Source organism: Poromitra crassiceps (assembly GCF_964638095.1).
Source record: "Poromitra crassiceps genome assembly, chromosome: 3".
Classification (NCBI taxonomy): domain Eukaryota; kingdom Metazoa; phylum Chordata; class Actinopteri; order Beryciformes; family Melamphaidae; genus Poromitra; species Poromitra crassiceps.
The window spans coordinates 72,710,987-72,731,266 of NC_139625.1; the positions used below are offsets into that span (position 1 = coordinate 72,710,987).

A 20,280-nucleotide genomic window follows, 5' to 3' on the forward strand; every position below is an offset into this window, starting at 1 on the left:
GCTTCCTCATCCCTTCGCTGTAAAGTCTCTCTGAAGGCTGTGGCTAGTGGCTACTAAAGACAGCGTCACACAAACTTATTTCAACACCTCTGAAAAAGCACAGGAATGCGAGCAGCATGTTGCGCGCTGCACAACATAGCCAGAGCCACAACACGCACACACACGCGCGCACACGTTTCACGAACACATATCACCGGACGGTGAAATGTTGCCTTGGACACATAACAACAAAACAACAAAACAACACGTGGGGCCACCGAGTAGCATAAAGTAGCATCAACGTTATGTTTCCAGACTCACCCGGTCTGGTCTGTAGCCTACCCGTGTCAAGTGACTACGTTAGCACGCAACAGCCAGGAAGTTAGGCGCAGTGCCACCTAAAACAGGAAGTTGCCTTCAGAGTAAAAGCATAAATTGTGTCATGAGGAAAAAAATATTTTTTGAGCTGTGCAGGGCAACAAATGGTTAGAAGTATAATAGTATTAAAAATTCAAATCGAAAATCAAATTTTGAGAGAAAAAATCTGATATAGCCTATTTATTTATTTTTTGCTGATCCGAAAAATCCGTGATCCGTGGCTCAAAATCCGTCACGCGATCCGATCCGTGGGTTTTCTGATCCGTCCCAGCCCTACCCTTGACTGATGATAACTGAGGTGTGTGTAGGCTATGTGTGTCCTGTCCCCTTCACTGTGTAGGCTGTGTGTGTCCTGTCCCCTTCACTGATGGTAACTGAGGTGTGTGTGTAGGCTGTGTGTCCTGTCCCCTTCACTGTGTAGGCTGTATGTATGTCCTGTCCCCTTGACTTCTGATAGTAACTGGGGTGTGTGTGTAGGCTGTGTGTCCTGTCCCCTTCACTGTGTAGGCTGTGTGTGTGTCCTGTCCCCTTGACTGATGGTAACTGAGGTGTGTGTAGGCTATGTGTGTCCTGTCCCCTTCACTGTGTAGGCTGTGTGTGTCCTGTCCCCTTCACTGTGTAGGCTGTGTGTGTGTCCTGTCCCCTTGACGTCTGATAGTAACTGAGGTGTGTGAGTGTAGGCTGTGTGTGTGTCCTGTCCCCTTCACTGTGTAGGCTGTGTGTGTGTCCTGTCCCCTTGACGTCTGATAGTAACTGAGGTGTGTGTGTGTAGGCTGTGTGTGTGTCCTGTCCCCTTCACTGTGTAGGCTGTGTGTGTGTCCTGTCCCCTTCACTGTGTAGGCTGTGTGTGTGTCCTGTCCCCTTGACGTCTGATAGTAACTGAGGTGTGTGTGTGTAGGCTGTGTGTGTGTCCTGTCCCCTTCACTGTGTAGGCTGTGTGTGTCCTGTCCCCTTGACTTCTGATAGTAACTGAGGTGTGTAGGCTGTGTGTGTGTCCTGTCCCCTTCACTGTGTAGGCTGTGTGTGTGTCCTGTCCCCTTGACTTCTGATAGTAACTGAGGTGTGTAGGCTGTGTGTGTGTGTCCTGTCCCCTTCACTGTGTAGGCTGTGTGTGTGTCCTGTAGAGCCCAACCGATACTGGATTTTTGAGGCCGATACCGATATTGGGGAGTAAAAAAATTCCGATATCGATATATCGGCCGATATTTTTTTTATTCTATTTTTACGATTTTTTTTATCAAATTTTTATCCCCCATTAGTGCTAATTTTTAATTTATTTATCCTGGTTGCTGCTCCACCCTCTGCCGATCTGGGGAGAGGCGAAAACTGGCTCCATGCTTCCTCCGAGACATGGGCAGTTAGCCAGCCGCTTCTTTTCACCTGACACGGGAAGCTTCACCGGTAGGACATAGCACGTGGGAGGATCACGCTATTCCAACGAGTTCCCCTCCCTCCGAACAGGTGCCCTTAACGACCGGAGGAGGCACCACATCAGCAACCAGGATATTGCATGTTTTGGTGAAGGGGTTCCGTGCCCCCCGTGCCTCCCGGGGAGGCAGGATATTTTACAGCTTATTATAAACTTTTATTGTCCAAAATGACATCAATGCAATGAAACGGTAAACTTAAAGGAACACTCCGCCCATTTTCAACCTGCTTTGTATCATTAGAACATCAGTAGTATATCAGAAAACCGTAAACTGTTTTGAAGTCTGTCATTTAATTTGACAGTTATTGAGTGTTAAAGTGTGGACCAGTGACATCACTGGTCCACACTAACTCAAATTAATAACTCATTAACTCAAATCAACTCTCAATAACTGTCAAACTAGATGAATAGTTTGACAGTTATTGAGAGTTGATTTGAGTCAAAACCGTTTACAGTTTTCTGATATACTACTGATATGTGATACAAAGCTGGTTGAAAATGTGTTTTCCTTTAACTGGGAATTAATTATAAATAACTAGAAATACAAAAACACAAGAAATTGAAATAGTTAAGAAAAAATATCAAATATACACAACATGCTGTCTATAACTTAAAAAACAAACAAACAACGGCAATAGGCCTATCGGCCAAAATATCGGCCGATACGATATATCGGTGATCGGCCGATAATATCGGCGAACCGATATATCGGTCGGGCTCTAGTGTCCTGTCCCCTTCACTGTGTAGGTTGTGTGTGTGTCCTGTCCCCTTCACTGTGTAGGCTGTGTGTGTCCTGTCCCCTTCACTGTGTAGGTTGTCTGTGTCCTGTCCCCTTCACTGTGTAGGTTGTGTGTGTGTCCTGTCCCCTTCACTGTGTAGGCTGTGTGTGTCCTGTCCCCTTCACTGTGTAGGCTGTCTGTGTCCTGTTCCCTTCACTGTGTAGGCTGTGTGTGTGTCCTGTCCCCTTCACTGTGTAGGCTGTCTGTGTCCTGTTCCCTTCACTGTGTAGGCTGTGTGTGTCCTGTCCCCTTCACTGTGTAGGCTGTGTGTGTCCTGTCCCCTTCACTGTGTAGGCTGTGTGTGTGTCCTGTCCCCTTCACTGTGTAGGCTGTGTGTGTCCTGTTCCCTTCACTGTGTAGGCTGTGTGTGTGTCCTGTCCCCTTCACTGTGTAGGCTGTGTGTGTGTCCTGTTCCCTTCACTGTGTAGGCTGTCTGTGTCCTGTTCCCTTCACTGTGTAGGCTGTGTGTGTGTCCTGTTCCCTTCACTGTGTAGGCTGTGTGTGTGTCCTGTCCCCTTCACTGTGTAGGCTGTGTGTGTGTCCTGTCCCCTTCACTGTGTAGGCTGTGTGTGTCCTGTCCCCTTCACTGTGTAGGCTGTGTGTGTCCTGTTCCCTTCACTGTGTAGGCTGTGTGTGTGTCCTGTCCCCTTCACTTCTGATAGTAACTGAGGTGTGTGTGTAGGCTGTGTGTGTCCTGTCCCTCCCCTTCACTGTGTAGGCTGTGTGTGTCCTGTCCCCTTCACTGTGTAGGCTGTGTGTGTCCTGTCCCCTTCACTGTGTAGGCTGTGTGTGTGTCCTGTCCCCTTCACTTCTGATAGTAACTGAGGCACAGGTGTAGAGAAACATAGAGAGAGTAATGTCTCATCTCGAGGACGTCTGTAATGCACACGTGCACACACGGTCGCACACGATAAGGTTTAAGATATGTCTGGAAATTAAAGGCAAATTCATTTCCTCATTGGCGAGACTTTGCCACGCTATGGAGAGAGGATGAACACACAGAACGGATGGGTGCGCACACGGATGCACGGGTCGGACTCGGACATGCACAAAACAAATTTTTTTCCACTTTGTTCTGCGCTCAAAGTTCAAAATATCTCAAAGCTGACCTTTTCATGAGCACAACCAATCAGTCTGTATCTCAGTCTCTCTGTCTCTCTAGGTTGTATTTCAGTCTGTATCTCTGTCTCTCTGGGTTGTATTTCAGTCTGTATCTCTGTCTCTCTGGGTTGTATTTCAGTCTGTATCTCAGTCTCTCCGTCTCTCTAGGTTGTATTTCAGTCTGTATCTCAGTCTCTCTAGGTTGTATTTCAGTCTGTATCTCTGTCTCTCTGGGTTGTATTTCAGTCTGTATCTCAGTCTCTCCGTCTCTCTAGGTTGTATTTCAGTCTGTATCTCAGTCTCTCTGGGTTGTATTTCAGTCTGTATCTCAGCGTCTCGGTCTCTCTCTAGGTTGTATGTTAGCCTGTCTGTATTTCACAGGCCTCCAGACTAACTTTTTACACTAGGTGCACCAGCACATAATTTAGGTGCACCCAAATTTTTCACCACACCTTTTGGCACTGCAATAATACATTTTAAACATTACCTTCTTTGTAATTTTGTATAGCCTACACATTGGCAATTTAATAAAGATTTTCATGTCAATAAATGTCAAAGTCACTATCACCAATTGAGTTAACACAGTGGGGATTGAGCCTATGGCCCATTGATGGAAGAAGCCTTTGCATTTTAAGTATTGCAGCATTTATAAACTGGGTGTCTGTGATGTGATTATCACCTTACATTATGCTCCTAAGTTGAAAATGTTAGGAACACATAAGGACATAATGATTAATCTCGGATTGATACGTTACAATTTAGTTTAATTCAATTAAAGTAGGCTACCATTCTCACGATGCACTATGAATGTCTTACCAGATAAGAATGACTCAATGCAGCTCATTGTCTATAATTATTAAATTATCATTAACCATTTATTTAGTCATCTGTAGTTTGCCTAACATTATGTGTGGTCATGATTGTGAACGTTCACGTTACTGTGTGATTAGTGTAGTGACATATCTCAGTGTGCTGTGGAATGATAGTCTCACTGTGCACTGCAGACAGTGAAAAACCATAGCAGATGGCTGCTCTTAGATGGTCTAACATTAACAGACAGCATAGTCATATTGTCAACACATTTTAGCGATCTTGAATTACATGTTGGGTAACGTTAGTAATCCCAGAAATTGCTTGATAGTTAGCTAGCATCCCGCAAGCGATGCTAACATTAGACGCTAAGATGTCACTAGTCGTGTTTCCATTACTCTCAGAAATGCGCAAAATCTAAATATCGCAATAGAAAGTGGGTAATGGAAACACGTAATTTTCGAAAAACCTCCCAAATATCGCAAAAAGTTTTTGCGCTCTCATGAGGTGGTTTTTCAGACGTGTCGATATAGCAGTTTATCGCAAAAGTGTAATGGAAACGCATTTTTCGCATTTGCATGTCATGTGACCCATCTTCTCCTTTGGAAAAGGAGCGGAAAATGAAAGGAAAATGAGGGAGAAAGGGTTCGATAAGCCGTGGCAAAACCTCCGCAGCAACCTAGCAGAAAGACGAGTGTTGTGCAAAAGCGGAGCTGGGGAAAATAGATCATGTTTAATGACAGAAATCGGTCCATGGTGACAGGCTGCCTGTCTGTGTGCGCACAGTTATAGGCTACCTTTTTTCCTCTGCCTCTCGCGCTCACTGCATTCACCGCAGCCAGCAACATATTGGGGCAGGGTACGACACTCATTTCTTTTGAATTGATAATCAGGCTCGTTTATATGCGTTGTAACTTCATGTGGTGATTTGCATTGACCATTGGTTGGATTTGAGCATGCAGGGGACGGGATTTGGGGCAGATCCCCGTGCGCATGGCAGCTGCTGCAACGGGGAATTGCGTTCAGGTGTGTGCGCCGTCACTCAAACTCAACTTCAATGGAAACGCCTACAAGTCGCAATTGTACATTGTCGAAGTTGTAGAAATATCGCAATTATTTTGCGAAAAACTGTAATGGAAACACAGCTATTGTTGCCAGCCAAAACATTAGTCAGAACTCGTCTGCTGAAGCCGTAGCTTTGTCTCCCACATACAAAACCCACCATCTGACACATTTTAATTCCATCTGTTTGACTCCGATTCTGGTACGAGTGAGTCTGGCCGGTCACACCAGTAATCTGGATGGCTGACTGCAGACTGTCGTGTGTTCTACTAGCGATAAGGACGATACGACTTTCAGTCGGACTTTCAAAGTAAAATGATTAGAAGCAATTGAAAACGTTTTATTTTTGTATTTCCCCTGTCTTTCTATGTGAGAGATTTAGATTGACAGCGCCGCACGCTGTGGCACAAGACCAGGGTGGTAGAGAGAGGGAGAGACTACAAGACTACAAATTCCAAGGTGCACTAGTGTGTGTTATGAAAATATTTAGGCGCACTGGAAGATTTTAAGGTGGGAAAATGCATGTAAATGTGCGCACTCTGGAGCCCTGATTTCAGTCTGTATCTGAGGTTGCTTTCACACTGGGAACGATTGCTTTCGTTCCGTTCGTTTGTGTGTTGTCTACTGTATGTGGTTCTGAACGGTTGGCTTTCACACTCGCAAGTGTTCCGTGCCCGGGCACGCCAAAGCGCTCCCCACACCACCTTTTCAAGTGGATCCTGTCACGCTTCCCTGCTGTGCGGAACGGAATGCAACGTTCACACTCATCAAACATTCCGAAACTAAGGTCAATTTGGGGACAAGTGTGCTCAGGAACGGTACCGGGGCGCCAGTGTGAAGGCATATAGTCTCTGTCTCATTCTAGGTTGTATTTCAGTCTGTATCTCAGTCTCTCTCTAGGTTGTATTTCAGTCTGTATCTCAGTCTCGCTGTCTCACTCTAGGTTGTATGTTAGCCTGTCTGTATTCCAATCCAGACTGTATCTCAGTCTCTGTCTCTCTCTAGGTTGTATGTTAGCCTGTCTGTATTTCAGTCTGTATCTCTGTCTCTCTCTAGGTTGTATGTTAGCCTGTCTGTATTTCAGTCTGTATCTCTGTCTCTCTCTAGGTTGTATGTTAGCCTGTCTGTATTTCAGTCTGTATCTCTGTCTCTCTCTAGGTTGTATGTTAGCCTGTCTGTATTCCATTCTGCATCTCTGTCTCTCTCTAGGTTGTATGTTAGCCTGTCTGTATTCCATTCTGCATCTCTGTCTCTCTCTAGGTTGTATGTTAGCCTGTCTGTATTCCATTCTGCATCTCTGTCTCTCTTTAGGTTGTATGTTAGCCTGTCTGTATTTCAGTCTGTATCTCTGTCTCTCTCTAGGTTGTATGTTAGCCTGTCTGTATTTCAGTCTGTATCTCTGTCTCTCTCTAGGTTGTATGTTAGCCTGTCTGTATTCCATTCTGCATCTCTGTCTCTCTCTAGGTTGTATGTTAGCCTGTCTGTATTCCATTCTGCATCTCTGTCTCTCTCTAGGTTGTATGTTAGCCTGTCTGTATTCCATTCTGCATCTCTGTCTCTCTTTAGGTTGTATGTTAGCCTGTCTGTATTCCATTCTGCATCTCTGTCTCTCTTTAGGTTGTATGTTAGCCTGTCTGTATTTCAGTCTGTATCTCTGTCTCTCTTTAGGTTGTATGTTAGCCTGTCTGTATTCCAGTCTGTATCTCTGTCTCTCTCTAGGTTGTATGTTAGCCTGTCTGTATTTCAGTCTGTATCTCTGTCTCTCTCTAGGTTGTATGTTAGCCTGTCTGTATTCCATTCTGCATCTCTGTCTCTCTCTAGGTTGTATGTTAGCCTGTCTGTATTCCATTCTGCATCTCTGTCTCTCTTTAGGTTGTATGTTAGCCTGTCTGTATTTCAGTCTGTATCTCTGTCTCTCTTTAGGTTGTATGTTAGCCTGTCTGTATTCCAGTCTGTATCTCTGTCTCTCTCTAGGTTGTATGTTAGCCTGTCTGTATTTCAGTCTGTATCTCTGTCTCTCTCTAGGTTGTATGTTAGCCTGTCTGTATTCCAGTCTGTATCTCTGTCTCTCTCTAGGTTGTATGTTAGCCCTCTCTGTATTCCAGTCTGTATCTCTGTCTCTCTCTAGGTTGTATGTTAGCCTGTCTGTATTTCAGACTGTCTCTGTCTCTCTCTAGGTTGTATGTTAGCCTGTCTGTATTCCAGTCTGTATCTCTGTCTCTCTCTAGGTTGTATGTTAGCCTGTCTGTATTTCAGTCTGTATCTCTGTCTCTCTTTAGGTTGTATGTTAGCCTGTCTATATTCCAGACTGTATCTCAGTCTCTGTCTCTCTTTAGGTTGTATGTTAGCCTGTCTGTATTCCAGTCTGTAGCTCTGTCTCTCTCTAGGTTGTATGTTAGCCTGTCTGTATCCCAGTCTGTATCTCTGTCTCTCTCTAGGTTGTATGTTAGCCTGTCTGTATTTCAGTCTGTATCTCTGTCTCTCTCTAGGTTGTATGCATCCTCCAGGGCCAGAGAGTCACTCGACTGCTCCCTGACAGCCCTCCAGTGGTGCCGGCAGGTGCTGGACGGCCCCAAATCTGAGGTGGAGGCTGCCAGGAGATCACTGTCCCTCCGACTGGAGCAAGGTAGGAGGCCACAGGCTGTGTTGTGAGAAGAGAACAGAGCAAGGTAGGAGGCCACAGGCTGTGTTGTGAGAAGAGAACAGAGCAAGGTAGGAGGCCACAGGCTGTGTTGTGAGAAGAGAACAGAGCAAGGTAGGAGGCCACAGGCTGTGTGAGAACAGAGCTTAAAGCAAGGTAGGAGGCCACAGGCTGTGTGAGAACAGAGCTTAAAGCAAGGTAGGAGGCCACAGGCTGTGTGTGAGAACAGAGCTTAAAGCAAGGTAGGAGGCCACAGGCTGTGTGTGAGAAGAGAACACAGCTTTAGTAGCCCAGAGAGGGGGGGGGGGGTTGTCTTATAAACCACCACAGCCAGCAGTGCACAACAGACATTAAACCACCACAGCCAGCAGTGCACAACAGACATTAAACCACCACGGCCAGCAGTGCACAACAGACATTAAACCACCACGGCCAGCAGTGCACAACAGACATTAAACCACCACAGCCAGCAGTGCACAACAGACAGTCTTATAAACCACCACAGCCAGCAGTGCACAACAGTCAGTCTTATAAACCACCACAGCCAGCAGTGCACAACAGACAGTCTTATAAACCACCACGGCCAGCAGTGCACAACAGACAAACACATAGAGTCGCAAATAACGATTATTTTCATTGTTGCTTAATCGGTCAATTATTTTCTCGATGAGTTGTTTGGTCTATAAAATGTGGGGAAATTACATCAAATGAGACAAACATCTACCAGAGGAAGCATGTGCTAGTCTACAACCCTCCCCAGACAAGCAGAGGGGGTGGAGCAATGACTGGGACAGCAGGGGGAAAGATGAAAGTGATGAGACTTGTTCCAGCAGATGACTGAATTTAAATTTTCTGAATTTGGGACGATTTAATTGATTGAAGTTGAAACTGATTATATAGAAATCAAATTCATGACGCTCTTAGTCAGTTTGTATCCTATTAAAACCATATTGCAGTGAAAAGTCCTACACATTTAGTTTTCTTTAAAGGAATAGTTCTCCCAAAAATGAAAATTCTGTCACCTACTCGCCCTCAGGCCAAATGAAACGCCATTGAAATGTTTTGGTCCATGGAGGTTGCCAGCACAACTTCGTAGCAGCTTCTCCAAAACAACTGAAGTCACTCAATCACAATCATGAATAGAAATACCTACACACCTCGTCAGCTGTAGTTCAGATCTGCACTAAATGATGGTGTAAATATACAGTAGGTCTTTTTGGACCTCTGAAGAACCGGTCCCTACTGACTTCAGTTGTTTTGGAGAAGGCTGCTAGTTGCTGGTCTGGCAACCTCCCTGTGTGTTATATGAACAAACTTCAATTGAATTGGCATGATTTGTTCAGCTCTACACATTTCTCTAATCCACACATGGGCAAAATGCGGCCCCAGAGCCGGACCTGGCCCCTGGACCATCTCAATCCGGCCCCCAAGGTCCTCAAAGAAAAACAAAACAACCCCGAAAAACTCAATAAAAGGCAGAATTATGTTAATAAATCTCATCTGCTGCAGCCATTGGATTTGTATCACTATTATATCGGGAGATTAACGAGAAATTACCAATCGCAGTGGGAGAGAGGGTTAAAAATAGGGAGACTCCCGCCATCCCGCGTGTTGGCAGGTATGATCTCCAATGTGTGGCCCTTCGCTTACTTGATGTAAGTCAGTATGGCCCTCTGGAAAAAATGTTGCCCACCCCTGGTCTAATCCTAACCATAAGAGATGCAACAGCAAGTTTAGCTAACTAACTTGTTACTTATGGATTCGTTGGCATGCCAGTTTCTTCTGTGTTTAAACTTTAGAGTGACTTTCTGTGTTTTATGTCTAAGCCTTTGTCTCACCCACACAGTTTCTATTTCTTCTCTCTTTCTCTCTTGTCTCTGTTTGAACCTCCACACAAACTAAACCATAAGCCTGGAGTATTGATTTGACTGAGATGAGGAGATGTGAAGGCGTCTCTGAGGATTCTCTTGCGGGTCGCTGCACGGCTCCTGGTCGCTGCACAGCTCCTGGCTATTTGAAACCGTGGGACCTGACTTGTAGGTGTCTTGGCAAACACGCAGTCACTTGCTTTCTCACGCCACATCGTGAAACGCGGCCAAGAAGAAGCAGTATTAAACCTGTGAAGTCTAGACTGTGCCAGCTTGAAGCTGTCGCTGTTTTGGAGAGCAGCCACAGTCTGTCAGCAGCAGCAGCACACACACACACACACACACACACTCTCACACTCTCTGTAAGCAGGTCGGATCACCTTCACCACTCCAGTCTGAGTGAGAGGCTCAGCAGCATAGTAGAGCTGTAATCTGTGTGTAATCTGCAGAGCGGACCTGGGTCAGCAGACCTGAGCACGGCATGTCTGTGATCTTTACATGCATTTCTACAACTTACAGCCTGATTGACAGGGATGGGAATTGATACGATTTTATTATTAATACCAATGGATGCCATTATCAATTCTGCTTAAGCTGTGTTCACACCGAGATATTTATTTTTCGCTCTGTCGCTCAAGTCAACCCTTTGGAATCGCTCTGTCGCTCTGTTTAAATCGCTCATCAACAGGCACACGAAATGACGGACAGGTGGGGGATATAACGTTACGCAATGTCATGCTGTTTGTCCACTACGAGCCACCGTCATTGTTTACAAGCTAAAGCCTATCAGCGTGCTCCTAATGCGAGCTCCATACCGGTAGTACAGACTTCACTTCATGTCAGCTGTCAGCCTGTCAATGCGGTTTGTTGCCACACAATAAACCAGCGGTTTGTTCCAAGCCAGTGTGATCCTTGACTCGCTCTCACACAGCAGCCAATCAGCATTGAACAGCGAGCGACTGATGCCAGCGTATTTTCGCTCGAGTTGGAATATTTCATCTTGAGCGACGAGTGTATTTTCTCCCTGTCGCTCTGTCTCTGCCGCTCGGACGCCCAGCGATTTTTCTCCCAGGCGAATATACGCTCAATCGCTCGTTTGCATTGACTTTGTATGTAAACTCGAGGCCAGCGACCAACTTTAATAGGTCGGTGTGAATGCACCTTTATCCGTCCGATTCTTTCTGGATTCTTGATCAGTTTTCCGTGTGTGTGGGGGAGGGGGGGGGGCTGTTTCACTATCTCTGGAGTCTGAACACAGTGTAGAATGTCTGCTCTGCTTAAAGGGAGGCTTTGCTGTTTTTCAACCAGGTTTGTATCCTTACAATGCGACTCGAGTAATATGAACAAATGGACAGCCTTTACCTTCAGTCTACCCTACAGTGAGAGCTCCCAGTTCATCCTCAGGCAAAACTCTCTGTTGTGGTGCCAAACGTGTCGCAACGGAGATGCGGAAGCTCTGCTCGAGATGCGGAAGCTCTGCTCGAGGCTGTCGAGGCGGCTTCCAGGCTGTTATTGTTTATTTTTTAAGTAGGCGCACATCCACGGCGAATTGCATAGAGAGCCTTAACCAGCCTTAATGACTTGCAGCTGGCGGGGCAGAGTTTCTGCAGACAGAGAAATGGAGGATATTTCTCCATGTGGAAAACATGGGTTGATAATCAGCAAAGCCTCCCTTTAAAAACATGAACATGTTAAAATAATCCCTTAAAAGGATTTAGCCCATATCGGCCTGGCCTGCTTGGTATCTAATGCCCGGCCTGAATTATGATCCCAGTCCGCCCCTGTTTTTAACTATATCGCCCAGCCCTACTCATGATATATAATATACAGTCTCTAGTGTATGATTCAACTTTTCCCATGTTCTAATTACCGGTAGTGTAAAAAAGCAAACAAACTGAAAAAAGAAAAGAAAAAAATAAACAAATCGCAATAAATCGTAATATCGAATCGCAATAATCGTAGAATCGCAATACTTAAGAATCGCAATATAAATCGAATCGGCACCCAAGAATCGTGATAGTATCGAATCGGGAGATAAGTGAATCGCCACAGCCCTAGTTTCCAACATATAGCTGGTGTTAACACCCTCGAATTGATCATTTTAAACGTTACAGGTAGGGATGTATACAGTTTTACTGCGATAGTTATTACAGAAATAGACTCAATAACAACAATTAAACAAGTAGGCTACAGGAGTATGCAACAGCGGAGTTTCTCAGTGGAAATGACATTTTCTCCGTTCTTCTGAGTGGATTTGGATTTGACTGGATCTGATGCTGATTGGTTGAAGGACTGGCTACTTCCATCCACTGAAATGACTGTGCACAGCTCGGAGTCCAGACGGATCCACACAAAGAAATGGAATGTGAGTTGATGGCTCCGGATGGGTTTAAGCAGGCTAACCGTACCATATCGTACTGTGAAAGTTCATATAGTTACATCCCTAGTTACAAGTAGCACAGTTGTCATCTTTCTTTGTGAAATGAAGCCACGCTTTGGACTGTTTCTTCCTCTCCACCATGCCTCAATACATTTTTTTTTTAAATACTTTGACTTTTGAATCGTAAATGTGTTTTTTTTTAAACACAATTTTCAGAAAACGTTTAAAAAGACATAAAAGTGGTCCTTGTTTGCGATTATCCTGCTGAACACAAATTTCCACTCCCATAAACAGACCTTATTTCATGCATTTAACCAAAATCACCATTCTAAAATCCCATAGCCTTAACCCCCCTAAGAACCAACATGGTGGCGGGTTCTGGTTAAGCCTACAAAAATACGTCATCCCTGTGGTACTCTATTGCAAACCCAACAAATCTTTCACTGCTGAACAGTGTAAGTCTACAAGGATATCATGGTAAACTAAAACGAGATGAAAAAGACGAAAGGTGTTAAACATTGTCGTAAATTGAAATAAATATTTAACTAGACCGTGAAACTGAACTGATGTTAGCATTTCTACTTTTTTTGCTGTATTGAAAATGTACTGAACGTGACACATCTCACATCACTGTCGTATCGAACCGAACCGAACCGTGACTTGCGTGAACCACTCCACCCCTACCAGTCTTATCAATGCATCTCCTCTCCTCTCAGGGTCCAGCCTGTGGGAGAGGAGAGGTGAGCGATTAAGCGCTGCAGGCAGAACTGAGTGGAGGCTGTGGTCTCAGTGTGGCCGTGGGCTCTCCTGAGGCTGGCTGTGTGCAGTATGACTGGAGGTGACAGCTGAATGCCACCAGGCATTAAGACGGCTTAATACCCCCAGGCCCTTAATGAGAGGAGATGGCTCTCGGCTCACCTGTGTGGGCACCAGTTTGGCCCTTAATGAGAGGAGATGGTCCTCGGCTCACCTGTGTGAGCACCAGTTTGGCCCTTAATGAGAGGAGATGGCTCTCGACTCACCTGTGTGGGCACCAGTTTGGCCCTTAATGAGAGGAGATGGCTCTCGACTCACCTGTGTGGGCACCAGCTTGGCCCTTAATGAGAGGAGATGGCTCTCGGCTCACCTGTGTGGGCACCAGCTTGGCCCTTAATGAGAGGAGATGGCTCTCGACTCACCTGTGTGGGCACCAGCTTGGCCCTTAATGAGAGGAGATGGCTCTCGGCTCACCTGTGTGGGCACCAGCTTGGCCCTTAATGAGAGGAGATGGCTCTCGACTCACCTGTGTGGGCACCAGTTTGGCCCTTAATGAGAGGAGATGGCCCTAGACTCACCTGTGTGGGCAGCAGTTTGGCCCTTAATGAGAGGAGATGGCCCTCGACTCATGTGTGGGCACCAGTTTGGCCCTTAATGAGAGGAGATGGCCCTCGACTCACCTGTGTGGGCACCAGTTTGGCCCTTAATGAGAGGAGATGGCCTTCGACTCACCTGTGTGGGCACCAGTTTGGCCCTTAATGAGAGGAGATGGCTCTCGACTCACCTGTGTGGGCACCAGTTTGGCCCTTAATGAGAGGAGATGGCCCTAGACTCACCTGTGTGGGCACCAGTTTGGCCCTTAATGAGAGGAGATGGCCCTCGGCTCACCTGTGTGGGCACCAGTTTGGCCCTTAATGAGAGGAGATGGCTCTCGACTCACCTGTGTGGGCACCAGTTTGGCCCTTAATGAGAGGAGATGGCCCTCGACTCACCTGTGTGGGCACCAGTTCGTCTGCTGTCATCCAACACTTTTTTTTTTATGTCAAAAGTAATAATCGGCACCATGACTGACACTCCATTTACACCTGGTTTTTAAATGCGACGTGTATCCGGATAAGTTATCTGGATAATGGTCGCATTTAAATCCAGGTGTAAATGGGGTGTGATGGACAAAGAAAAGAGAAACTGAACCTGCATCAACAGACCCTGCAGGGGACATCTGGGTAGTGCAGCGGTAGATCCCTGCCCACCAACACGAGGTTTCGCAGGTTCGAGCCGCCGTGTTACCTCCGGCTTGGTCGGGTGTCCGTACAGGCACAATTGGCCTGTAGTGTCTGCGGGTGGCAAGCTGGATTAAGGCTGTGTCCTGGTCACTGCACTTAGTGGTTGGTCGGGGCGCCTGATCGGAGGGAGGTGAACTGGGGGGGAATAGGATGATCCTCCCATGCGCTACGTCTTGCCGGTGAAACTCCTCGCTGTCATGCCAGGTGAAAAGAAGCGGCTGGCGGCTGCACATGTATCGGAGGAAGCGTGTGCTAGTCTACAACTCTCCCCAGATCAGCAGAGGGGGTGGAGCAACGAGCGGGACAGCAGGGGGAATTGGCCAAATACAATTGGGGAGAAAATGGGGCTGTGCACCAAAGATGTCACCAGCCGGGCAGCTTGTTGCGTCAGAGGAGGGGAGCCTGAACCCACACATGAACCCCCACCAGCTTGGCCTACTATCTCTCTCTCTCTCTGTCTCTGTGTGTGTCTCTCTCTATATCTCTCTCCTTGTCTCTCTCTGCATCTCTCTCTGCCTCTCTCTCCCTCCTTCTGTCTTTCTCTCCCTCCCTCTCTGCCTCTCCCTCCCTCTGTCTTTCTCTCTGTCTCTCTCTCTCTGCCCACGGTTGAATCCAGTAAACCCGGCAGAACCGGAGAGCCGTTGCCATAGAAACGGTGTTTACATGAAAAGAATGTGCCCTCCTTCAATGCTGAAGTGGCTTATATATATTGGCATTGACAGGTAACGGAGAGAAATGCTCTTCCTGCATCTCTGAGTGCTTAGAGGCATTAATCATGTGTGCACACACTTCATAGACATGCATGACATTTTGTATTCATATTTTCTTTGTTGCTGAATTGGCTCATATCTCAAGTGCTGCAGACCAGTGAACGTCTTCTCTTTGTCTAGGAATAGTATCTGAGGGTGTGTGTGGAGCTCAATCCGGTTTTCGGAATAGCACAGATAGTGGGTTTTTCCGAATACAAATATATATACTGTATATATTTTTAAATTATTAGTTTTCGAGAAGAAAAATTCAAATGTCAAATAACAGCATGCAGATCTGGCAAGGTTACATGGCTGTCTCCATCTCTGCTCACTCTGCTGTCTGTGTCTCTCCTCTGCTCACTCTGCTGTCTGTGTCTCTGTCTCTCCTCTGCTCACTCTGCTGTCTGTGTCTCTGTCTCTCCTCTGCTCACTCTGCTGTCTGTCTGTGTCTCTGTCTCTCCTCTGCTCACTCTGCTGTCTGTCTGTCTCTCCTCTGCTCACTCTGCTGTCTGTCTGTGTGTCTGTCTCTCCTCTGCTCACTCTGCTGTCTGTGTCTCTGTCTCTTCTCTGCTCACTCTGCTGTCTGTGTGTCTGTCTCTCCTCTGCTCACTCTGCTGTCTGTGTCTCTGTCTCTCCTCTGCTCACTCTGCTGTCTGTCTGTGTCTCTGTCTCTTCTCTGCTCACTCTGCTGTCTGTCTGTCTGTCTCTCCTCTGCTCACTCTGCTGTCTGTCTGTGTCTCTGTCTCTCCTCTGCTCACTCTGCTGTCTGTCTGTCTCTCCTCTGCTCACTCTGCTGTCTGTGTCTCTGTCTCTCCTCTGCTCACTCTGCTGTCTGTCTGTGTCTCTGTCTCTTCTCTGCTCACTCTGCTGTCTGTGTGTCTGTCTCTCCTCTGCTCACTCTGCTGTCTGTCTGTGTCTCTGTCTCTCCTCTGCTCACTCTACTGTCTGTCTGTGTCTCTCCTCTGCTCACTCTGCTGTCTGTCTGTGTCTCTGTCTCTCCTCTGCTCACTCTGCTGTCTGTCTGTGTCTCTGTCTCTCCTCTGCTCACTCTGCTGTCTGTCTGTGTCTCTGTCTCCTCTGCTCACTCTGCTGTGTGTCTGTGTCTGTGTCTCTCCTCACTCTGCTGTCTGTCTGTGTCTCTGTCTCTCCTCTGCTCGCTCTGCTGTCTGTGTCTCTGTCTCTCCTCTGCTCACTCTGCTGTCTGTCTGTGTCTCTGTCTCTCCTCTGCTCACTCTGCTGTCTGTCTGTGTCTCTGTCTCCTCTGCTCACTCTGCTGTGTGTCTGTGTCTCTCCTCACTCTGCTGTGTGTCTGTGTCTCCGTCTCTCCTCTGCTCACTCTGCTGTCTGTGTCTCTGTCTCTCCTCTGCTCACTCTGCTGTCTGTGTCTCCGTCTCTCCTCTGCTCACTCTGCTGTCTGTCTGTCTGTGTGTCTGTCTCTCCTCTGCTCACTCTGCTGTCTGTCTGTGTGTCTGTCTCTCCTCTGCTCACTCTGCTGTCTGTCTGTGTGTCTGTCTCTCCTCTGCTCACTCTGCTGTCTGTCTGTGTGTCTGTCTCTCCTCTGCTCACTCTGCTGTCTGTGTCTCTGTCTCTCCTCTGCTCACTCTGCTGTCTGTGTCTCTGTCTCCTCTGCTCACTCTGCTGTGTGTCTGTGTCTCTCCTCACTCTGCTGTCTGTCTGTGTGTCTGTGTCTCTCCTCACTCTGCTGTCTGTCTGTGTCTCTGTCTCTCCTCTGCTCACTCTGCTGTCTGTGTCTCTGTCTCTCCTCTGCACACTCTGCTGTCTGTGTCTGTGTCTCTCCTCACTCTGCTGTCTGTCTGTGTGTCTGTGTCTCTCCTCACTCTGCTGTCTGTCTGTGTCTCTGTCTCTCCTCTGCTCACTCTGCTGTCTGTCTGTGTGTCTGTCTCTCCTCTGCTTCTCTGCTGTCTGTCTGTGTCTCTGTCTCTCCTCTGCTCACTCTGCTGTCTGTGTCTCTGTCTCTCCTCTGCTTCTCTGCTGTCTGTGTCTCTGTCTCTCCTCTGCTCGCTCTGCTGTCTGTCTGTGTCTCTGTCTCTCCTCTGCTCACTCTGCTGTCTGTGTCTCTGTCTCTCCTCTGCTCACTCTGCTGTCTGTGTCTCTGTCTCTCCTCTGCTTCTCTGCTGTCTGTCTGTGTCTTGGATGTAGACAGTGATTCCCAATAATAAAATATTCCAAGTCATTTCATATTAAGCCCATTGCTAAAATGGAACGAGCGCGCCACGATTAGTTCCCCCTGGCAGGTGTCAACTGTTACACTACTCTGTGAAGAGGTCACATTCATGTCAAAACTGCGTGCCATCCTACTAGCTAGCAAACATGGATAAATGCTCAAACGTTTATTTTACCAATTTAATATCCTAAAATTAGTATTGTAATAAAACCAAAACAGAATTTTGATGCCTATATCCACTTTTATTTGAATACAAACAAATAATGTTGCTGCCTGAACAAATAGAAATCCTGGGCTCTCTGCACATCCTGTGTGTACCTGGTGCGGAGTGTCTCAGATGGTCTGTGAGCAACTGTGTTGTGCTGAATGCAGCTTTGTTCTCTGCTCAGTGGCTGAATAGAGCGCTCTGTGGCGGGCACAGTGTTGGAGGCACGGGGTGTGTGAGGTAACTGCTGCACAAAGCTGCCCTCTCTTTGGAAAGGTGTGTGTGTGTGCGCGCACGCCGTGTGTGTTTATGTCTGTGTTTGTACTTGTAGTAATCTTATTGTGAAGGCTAATTTAAGTTTTGGAGCTAGGAGGCGAGGACTTAAATTCAACTGGTCCTCCCTTTCAAAAAGGGTCTGTTGCACTGTGGGTTTATACCTGTAGCCACTGGGCCGCGCCGCGGTATCTCACGTTTCACTCTTGAAACAGCCAATCAGAACAGCTCATAATGAGCTTTAAAGAGACGGCGTCAGAAACAGCTTCTTGGTGGTAAGGCTCAGAGAGATGCTGGAAAAGGAATGTGTAAAAATGGATTGAGTGTTTTTAGTACATGACACCACCACACAGCTTGAGTATGGTTGGAAATCTCCGGATGCTGATACCCTCACTCTGATACTACTGGATGCTGATACCCTCACTCTGATACTACTGGATGTGATACCCTCACCCTGATACTACTGGATGTGAATGATATTAGGGTTGGCACAATGGACGATGGCATCGACCATTGTCCATTAAGCACCTTTTTATAATGCCTTAAAGTGATTTTGTCCTCTGCCCCCCCACCTCTCCCTCCTTAGTGTCCAGGTGGCGTGGCTCGTTCTCCAGCCCCTCCTTCTCGTCCCCCATCCTTCCTCTCAGTCGAGTAGCCGGGGTGTCACCCCTCAGCACAAAGCCCTGCTCCACCCCCCAGACGTCTGAGAGACACGGTAAACATGCTGTCCATGAGTTTAAAGGGATGATTTGTTCATGTCCGTTTCAGATTCAGTAGGTTCAGGGTTGCCTAACTTAAAGACCAATTATAGTTTCACAAATACAGCTGTAACATTTGTGATATAATATACAGTTTAGCAACTTGTCTCGACATAATATTCTGATATTAAAGCAGGACTAAACCCCCCAGATTTCTTGCAAAACTGTATTCTACTTGATTTGAAAACTCTGCAGGCAAGATGGCCGCCTATACTCCCTCTTTTAGCTGGCAGAATTCCTCCCCCATAAACTAACATATCTTGGCCAATAAGTATGTAACATACAAAATAAAACAACCCGTAATATCTTAATTTGATGTAGAATGCAGAGGACATGTAACTGTTTAGTTAAACTTGCATTCCAGGAATATTGTGCTCTAAAGATAACGTTAGTGGCTCGAGACTGTTTCGTCCTGAAACCCACTCGCTTTGCGCCAGAACACAATTTGGGGGTGGTTTTGGCGTAACCTATGTGGGATTCGAAATAACGCATCCGAGATAGAAAACGTTATGAATACAACAACAAACTAACGCTGGTGATCCGTACTCGAAATGGTTAAAAGTTATGTCAATTTGGTCATTCAGTGGCGTTTTACTGCCATATAACATAACTAACTAGTGGCTAATATTAGCCACAGTAGGCATTACCCATGGATGCATTGGTCTTAAAGGGCTCACGCCACGTGAACTACAGTAATAATCAATGGGGAAAAAAAACAATTTTTCACTTGAGTGGGGCGCGTGCTAAACCCACCGTGACGTCAGGATGTACCAAATATCCCATTCATTTGAGGGCACAAAAAAAAGCAGTGTTCAACCCATAGAGGGAACTTATGCTGCTGAAAATGGTACAATGGTAACAGTTTGGTCTCAAATGTGAAGATTTTGACCAGAATTCTTCACACACCACCCCCAAAGTCATACTGTATATATTGGTTAAAAGATGAAAAAATGTGTTTTGGGGTTTAGTCCTGCTTCAATATATCAAATATTCTGATTGGTTGAGTTAAACCTCAGTGGGCAGGACCAAAGAAGCAGTTTTTCCTAGGTAAGTAACATTAGGCTGAAGCCAAGAGGTAAGATAGGAGGATGCTAATATTACAAATCCCATCAGTCTTACCACTCAGTTAAAAAACATACAATCAAGCCATACTAAGTTATCTAGGTTAGTAATCAGCTAATCAGATTAATTCTGCCTCTGAGAAATGCTTGTAGGACGTAAACTTTAATCTGCAAAATGTATTTATGCCGGAATTGAAACATCTGTTTTCCATCCTCTCCATCCCCTCCTTCCCTTCTCCACTTTCTCCCCATCCATCCCTCGTTCCCCCAGCCTCCTCCCTGTGCTCCCCGCTCCACCCGGCCCTCCAGGGGGCGCTGAGCACTATAGGGAAGGAGTTCTCCCCTCTAGCTGAGCGGACACCCGCATTCGTCACTCCCCCAGCCAGCTGCAGTAAGCCCTCTACTCTACTTACACCTCTCCCTGTTGGGTCTCAGTCTGCTTTCCTCAGTAGTGTGTGCTAATCCCTAATTTTCTTGTCTCATTGCTTTGCCCAGTCAGTGTCGAGTCATTTTCAGGACTCGTGACTTGACTTGGACTCGAGCATTGATGCATTCGTACTCAGAAGTTGGAGACTCAGACTCA

The 20,280-nt window shown here is 46.6% G+C and overlaps 1 protein-coding gene across 1 annotated transcript in view; it reads left to right on the top strand.

Moving 5' to 3' along the window:
- The window catches only part of LOC310773259 (SLAIN motif-containing protein 1-like), a gene marked incomplete at its 5' end in the record, with an annotated part of 35,690 nt that overhangs the window by 3,417 nt on the left and 11,993 nt on the right, over positions 1–20,280 (top strand). Inside the window, 3 exons of the mRNA XM_083633145.1 lie at positions 8,028–8,164; positions 18,465–18,593; positions 19,969–20,088. Of these exons, the coding sequence (XP_083489271.1) occupies positions 8,028–8,164; positions 18,465–18,593; positions 19,969–20,088 (386 nt within the window). The remainder of the gene's footprint in view (positions 1–8,027; positions 8,165–18,464; positions 18,594–19,968; positions 20,089–20,280) is intronic.